The sequence below is a fragment of the Arachis hypogaea genome, chromosome 1 (genome assembly GCF_003086295.3).
Source record: "Arachis hypogaea cultivar Tifrunner chromosome 1, arahy.Tifrunner.gnm2.J5K5, whole genome shotgun sequence".
Taxonomy (NCBI): Eukaryota; Viridiplantae; Streptophyta; class Magnoliopsida; order Fabales; family Fabaceae; genus Arachis; species Arachis hypogaea.
In genome coordinates, this window is record NC_092036.1 from 58,196,216 (window position 1) to 58,202,919 (window position 6,704).

General features: G+C 36.0%; 1 protein-coding gene across 1 annotated transcript; it reads right to left on the bottom strand.

Annotated features, from left to right (window-relative positions):
• Positions 1-258: 258 nt before the first annotated feature.
• LOC112804995 (adenylate kinase 4) lies at positions 259-4,529 on the bottom strand. Its single transcript, XM_072198574.1, has 6 exons — positions 4,024-4,529; positions 1,819-1,964; positions 1,613-1,732; positions 1,313-1,480; positions 626-715; positions 259-535 (listed from the first exon to the last, which is right to left on the bottom strand). The coding sequence occupies exons 1-6, from the start codon at positions 4,139-4,141 to the stop codon at positions 434-436; spliced, it is 744 nt and encodes a 247-aa protein (XP_072054675.1). The 5' UTR covers positions 4,142-4,529; the 3' UTR covers positions 259-433.
• Between the last annotated feature and the right edge of the window lie 2,175 nt (positions 4,530-6,704).

Below are 6,704 nucleotides of genomic sequence, written 5' to 3' on the forward strand. Positions count from 1 at the left end.
TTTATATTTTTCCAGCTTCTAATTGGTATAACAAAAAGGGTAAATCCATTGTTGTTGGGTTCTTACACCCAGCATCTCTTTATTTGGAATCTTATCCCATATTAAATATCTTGTAAGAGTTGCTATCAATAAATTTTCCTAACTCAGGCGTTGGATGATTTACATGAAAAATCTGATTGAGCATATGCATATATTGCCTCTTAAAGAGAACACAAGCAGTTGCAAAAAACAAGTGGAGGGAATTAACGCACAAACAAATAGTAAAATTTCAAATTCAACTCTTATTTCACCAAAGTTACTCATCAAATTTGAGTTTGAGAAGAAGCCGGCATTTGCAGCAAAGCTGAACGGTCTGATTTAGAACGTACTAAAATACAAATTGGCAAATGGAGTTTTCAACGTCTATATTGAAAAAAAAAAAAGTTCGATAATTCTACGAAGACAACACCTTCTCGACTTCAACTGTAACTTCTTTGGGAGGTTTCTCAGCATGAAGATTGGCGACGATCCCTTTCTTTGTATAATAATCAATCACCTGCATATACAGTTAATTTAAAATTAAATTAACATGATAAAGCAAAGAACTATGTTTAAAAGACAAGAGATAGGGCACTCAGAATCATACTGGTTCAGTTTGCTTATGAAATGCATCCAGCCTTGACTTAAGGACTGCTGCAGTGTCATCCTTACGCTGGATAAGAGGTTCGCCAGTCACCTGAGAAGAAGTTGACAATGAATATTGACACTACAGCATACTACTTAAAAGCAACAATGTTGTATTCCGTGAGACTATGACATTCTCTTCTGCCTAAAATATAATCACCTTCCTCCTTTGTTAGCTTTGGTTCTATAAAAAAAATACTAAAATAGATACCATTTGAATGGCTGCTAAGTAAATTTATTTTCTAATAAAGAGATGGTTAAATTATTCTATTAGTTCCAATAGTTTCAATATAGTTATAATTTGAGTCCCTACACTTAAAAGTTTTAATTAGGTCCTTACTCCTGTTTTAAATTAGTAATCACATTCTTGTCATTCCAAAAGGCATAATCCGTTGTAGTGTTAGATGGATGAAAACATTTTTGTAACTTCTACTGTCAAAAAAGATCTAATTACAAATTTAAACTTGGTGAAGAGACTCAATTGAAAACTTTTAAAATTTAGAGACCTAATTGCAAATTTGGAAAAACAGTAAAGACTAACAGAAAATTTAACATAAAAGGATTTAACAATAAAGCCTGGCAACTTATTCTTCAACTTAATCAATATTTTAACTCTAAAAGAAGAGACGTTAGAAAAAAATGAACATACATCATCAACCCCCGAAACTTTAGGAGGAGCAAATTTTGTATGGTAGCTTCTGCCACTGGATGGGTGTATCCAGCGGCCAGTTATCCTCTCCTCAAGGATAGAATCATCAATTGCAAAATTGAGCACCTTGTCAACTTTTAGTCCCTGTTTTTCCAGCATTTGATCAAGCTGCAACGAGAGAGACCAGGCAAATCCATATTACACAGAAGAACAGCAAATGTGGTTAATTATTTAATTGTGTTTCAAATGTAATCCAACATTTCAACCGCAAAAATAGCTAGAGTGTGGAGAAGCTAATACCTTTTGTGCTTGGACAACTGTTCTTGGAAAACCATCAAGAATAAAACCTTTTTGACACGATGGTTTTTTCATAGCCTCATCTATAATGCCAACAACTAAGTCATCTGAAACCAACTCTCCCTGGAATATATCACATTATCAATCTCCTCATGAAATGCAGAGAGAAGAACATCAATCTGCAGAAAAAAATATATGGATAACCTAACCTTTTCCATTGCTTCTTTAGCTTTGATACCAAGAGGAGTTTTAGCAGCTACAGCAGCTCTTAACATGTCACCCGTGGCTAAGTGGCATAAGCAGTACTCATCCTTTATGATTGGTGACTGGGTTCCTTTTCCGGAACCGGGTGGGCCTGCATTAAATGTTTTTCAATTTTTCAATTATATACGTTATCGTGTTTCAAAATAATCTCATATACAGTTATATACTAGTAACATACATGAACAAATGTTCTGAGAAAATAAACTATGAAAAATAACCAGCCTTTTGTTTAATAATTGGAACAACAATATTAGGTACTGATAAGAACCGCTGAGAACAAACAGAAGAAAATGAAAATGATAATTATATTTATGGCTTCCTGTTCCATAGATATTAAGGAACCAGAAAAAAAAAAGAATTTGGAAGAGAAGTACAAACAAAAACGAGAAAGGAAAAATACACAGCACTACTGAGCAGCTCTATGCTTTCACATCACTACAAATATCCCTACAATGGTTTAAAACACTCGCATGCAATAATTACATTCCTCACACACCTAGTGGCCAGCTTAGCAACTCGGGACACCCTCAGCCCTTGCAACTTTTTGTTCATATTCTCAATTCTCCCTAAATAACCTTTAACCTCTCTCTTTTATAATTTCAATTCTATTAGGAGATGAGCTCTATCTCTAACAGAAACATTCTGCATTGATTCAATCATATAAAAAGTGGTGAACGTGCCATTACAAAGGAACAATACAAATCTAGAAGTCTCACCATCTACTACAAAGCAATCACGTGGTGGTTCAATTTGAAAGTTAACAGAAGAAGAGCAAAGACTAATTTAATTTAACTCCTGTTTTGGAGGGCCAAATATAAAGTAGCAACAGAATCACACAACTGTATATATATAAGGAGGTATATAGGAATTAAATTTACCATCCAATGACTTGTTATGCAAATATATTCAATTCAATCTAAAACCTTAATCAAGCTACTCAACTCTGCTCTTTTTTCTTTTTCTTCGACTTGCAAATAGAGAGAATAGCATCTCGAAAATACATATATTAGGAGGAAAAAAATACAAGAGTAAAATATCGTTTTTGTCCCCAACGTTTGGGGTAAGTCCTATTTGTGTCCCACTGTCCCTAACGTTTAAATTGTCCTATTTGTATCCCTAATGTTTGTAAAAGTAAAAATAGGAAAGACATATGCTGTGACCCGGAGTACAAATCCAGTCAATAATCAAGTATACTAGCATACATAAAGTTATTAAGACAAGTCAAAAGAAAGAAAATCTAACAACTACATATCGGTGAACAAAAAGTAAAAAGGAAAATATTGAAAACCAACATTTTTCATTCAACAATTAGCTAACATTTCTCTTTCTTCTTAAATTTCTCTTTCCCTCCATAGAATAACAATTCAAATCCTTAATCTTTACTCATCCACTAATGTATTGACCGATTGTTAGTTTAAGAAAAGTTGATTCCCTCGACCATAAACAAAAACTGAAGTACACAAAGAAGAGATAAAAGGATTCCACGCCAACTGATATATTGTGCTATCTCTACCAAGAGAAGACAATCATTATATACATAAGAGAATGTCACACACTTCCCGAACAGATAAAAAACCTCCAACAAATATATGCATGTAGATTCACAGTGCAGAGAAGTGTATCCAAATGACAAAATTAAATAGATAAAATCTTATAATTACAATAAGAGCATGCTCCTAAAACCACAAGTCCGAATCAAAGAATGAAATTAAAAGCATTGACAACCACACATGAAAAAGAACTAAACCTTGTATCACTGGTGTGGTTGACTACATGGATTATACAATGCAATGGTGCCATAATAATAGATGAACAGAATACTTATCATGGTAAAGAATCTCCATCATCAATTATAAACTGAACATTAGTCAAATCTCCATTGTTTTTTCGCATCAAATCAGAACAAGAAACAAATTCTTTTCTTTTCACTTTCCACCCTTAAAACAGAACAAAACAAAACAAAATAGCAGACATTCAGTAGCTCATGGAATAACAGGAATGAACCCTAACATCCGCAACAACAAAATTCCAAAGCCGCTAACTTTTTGTTTATTTTTGTACGGAGACACCAAAAAGCATAGAATTTTGTGGTACACGTTATGGAAATTTCGGATCTGAAGCTAAACAAAGGGAGAAAGAAAGAGTTATACCAATGAGAATGAGACGCTTATCAGGCTTAGCGGAACACTTGAAACGACGGAGGAGCTCCGTCATAAGATCCATGGAGGGAACATCTTCCAAGTTCGGTGCTGCACTACTGCTCCCCATCTCTCTCTCTCTCTCTCTCTCTCTCTCCACTGCAACAAAAAAAACCGCTTCTTTTTCTTGTTGTTGCCGTTGATATGGTGGTTAACGGCGCTTTGGTTGTCAGGGACAGCGCCTGAAACAGAGACAGAAACACGCGTAGTGGAATGAGGGATATGTTCTCTCTCTCTCTCTCTCTCTCTCTCTCTCTCTCTCTCTCCGTGAGTGAGAGTAAACGGCACGGAGGGCAATGTCGTTTTGTTGGTACCTGGCTTGGCTTTGGTTGCTGTGCCACAATCGAAGTTGCAATGTTTTGAGATTCGGAGCTTCCAAAGCTGAAAATTCAGGAGCGCGGTCTTACCGTATTGGTAGGTTCGCTTTTCTAGTTTATATTGAGTGGCTTGACTATATTGCCCCTTGGTTCGGTTGCCTGTGTTAGGTGAGGGTGATTTCTATGGGTAGGTGCATTGATTTTTAATTTTGTTGAAAGGCCATTTTGTTAGTTGGTTTACCAATAAAATATGAATTTAAATTCACTTGTTTAAAAGTTCTTTGGTTTAACTTGAATTGTTTGAAAACTTTTTTTTTTCAAAGATAGTAGGTTATATTTCATTAATTATCAAAAAAATAAAATATAAAGATGTCTAAAAACAGGACAGTATAATAAAAGGTGGGGATTTTCTAAAAACATTACACTGAAGATATTCATCCAATCGTGCGTAGTCGAAAAACGAAGAAAAATCTTAAAGAAAAAAGAATGGTAAATCAAATTGAATGCAACTAAGAGCTTGCCTCATGGAGATGACAACCTAAACTGGGAGTTCTTTGGATTTCACGGAGCAACTTGACAGAGCTTGCTAGGATGCTAGACGGCATAAAAGTAGAACATTCAAAGATCAACTAGTTGCGAGCTTTCCAGCAATTCCAGCAAACGATGGCAAGCAATTGAGGATTACGGTCAGCATTCTTCAACGGGTTAAATATCTCTGTTGATGCAGTCCACCATGTCCAAAAGTCATTAGAACTCTGAGGGAAAAGACAGTCACAAAGATAACTCTGAGACTATACGTCTTTAATTCTAGAGCGATCGATCAAACAATGAGTGACTGTTTCCGTTGCTTCATGACAGCAGGGGCATATTGGTGATATAGATGGAATGCGGTGATGAATCTGAGCAAGCACCAGAAGTCGGCCACGGAGAGCTTTCCAGATAAATAGCTTAATTTTGTGAGGCAAGTTCAACTTCCATAGATCAATCTACGACTTTTTCTACTGCATATAATTAGGGCAAAGCTCTAGAGGCGGATGGTAAAATAAATAGCCAATTCTGTAACCTGAAGTTGTATCATATTGCTTGGATTTGTTCAAATTCCATTGTAATTTGTCCCTATTCTGCTGAATTTTAACTGACAAAATCCTGTTTGCAACGTCTTGGGAAAATAATTCTTGAATGAGATTCTGATTCCAATTTCTATCTTCAATAATTAGATCTTTAACTCTTGGAACCAACTCAGAAATAGCCTGCCTATTTGGCATGTCAGAAATCATTAAAGGATACGGAGGAGGCAGCCAAGGATCCTCAAAGGTTCGGATATTTTCACTAGTACCCACAGCCCAATTAAGACCTTTTTCAACAATCTTTCGGCCTTCCAATATGCTCCTCCATCCCCAAGAAGGTAAGACTCCAATTCTGCCGTTATAGCATTACCATTGCTAAAGTATTTACTTCTTAGGATTTTGGATAATAAGGAAGTAGGCTGTATTAGAAGTCGCCAAAACTGTTTGCCTAAAAGTACCAGATTTTGGATTCTGAGATCTTTAAATCTAAGGCCTCCTTCTTTTCGTGGGCGAGTCATAATGTCCCAACTAATCCAAACCATTCGCCTTTCAAATCCTTTTTGTCCCCACCAGAACTGAGAAAGTAGAGAGTGAATTTTCAAAATTAAACCATCAGGCAACTTGAAGCAAGACAATGTATAAATAGGAATAGCTTCTCCCACTGCCTTAAGCAATACGTGTCTACCACCTGACAAAAGAAGATTGCGCTTCTACCCTTGGATTCTTTTCTGAATCTTTTCTTTGATCATACTAAAAGAAGCCTTTTTCGATTTAGAGACTGTAGAAGGCAAACCAAGGTATTTATCCTGCGCCCCAATATGATTAATATTCATAGAGTTAACCAGTAGTGTATGAGTAGTGGAGGGAGTGTTGTGGCTAAAGAATACAGCAGATTTATTAAGATTTATCCTCTGGCCACTGATGCTTTCATAAAAATTCAATAAATGCAGGATATTTGAACATGCTTCAGGATTAGCCTTACAGAATAAGATGGAATCATCAGCAAACAGGAGGTGGTTGACCTTGGAACATCGCCTATGTATCTGAAGACCCTGAATTAGTCTGTTTTGTTCTGCCTTGTGTAGCAAGAAGGAGAGACCTTCTGCACAGAAAAGAAAAAGATAGGGGGGATAGAGGATCTCCTTGTCGAATACCTCTATTTGGTTTGAAGAAACCATAAGGTTGTCCTTCCACAATAACAGAATAAGAAACAGTTGTCCCTAATTCTCGAATCCACATGATCCACCGG

Bases quoted from the DNA above. Each gene is read 5' to 3' on its own strand.
- LOC112804995 (XM_072198574.1), bottom strand. From the start codon at position 4,141: ATGGGGAGCAGTAGTGCAGCACCGAACTTGGAAGATGTTCCCTCCATG. The intron at 1,965-4,023 runs GTATAACTCTTT...CATTTAATGCAG, and splicing joins TAAGCGTCTCATTCTCATTG to GCCCACCCGGTTCCGGAAAA. The intron at 536-625 runs GTATGATTCTGA...CTGTATATGCAG, and splicing joins TTCATAAGCAAACTGAACCA to GTGATTGATTATTATACAAA.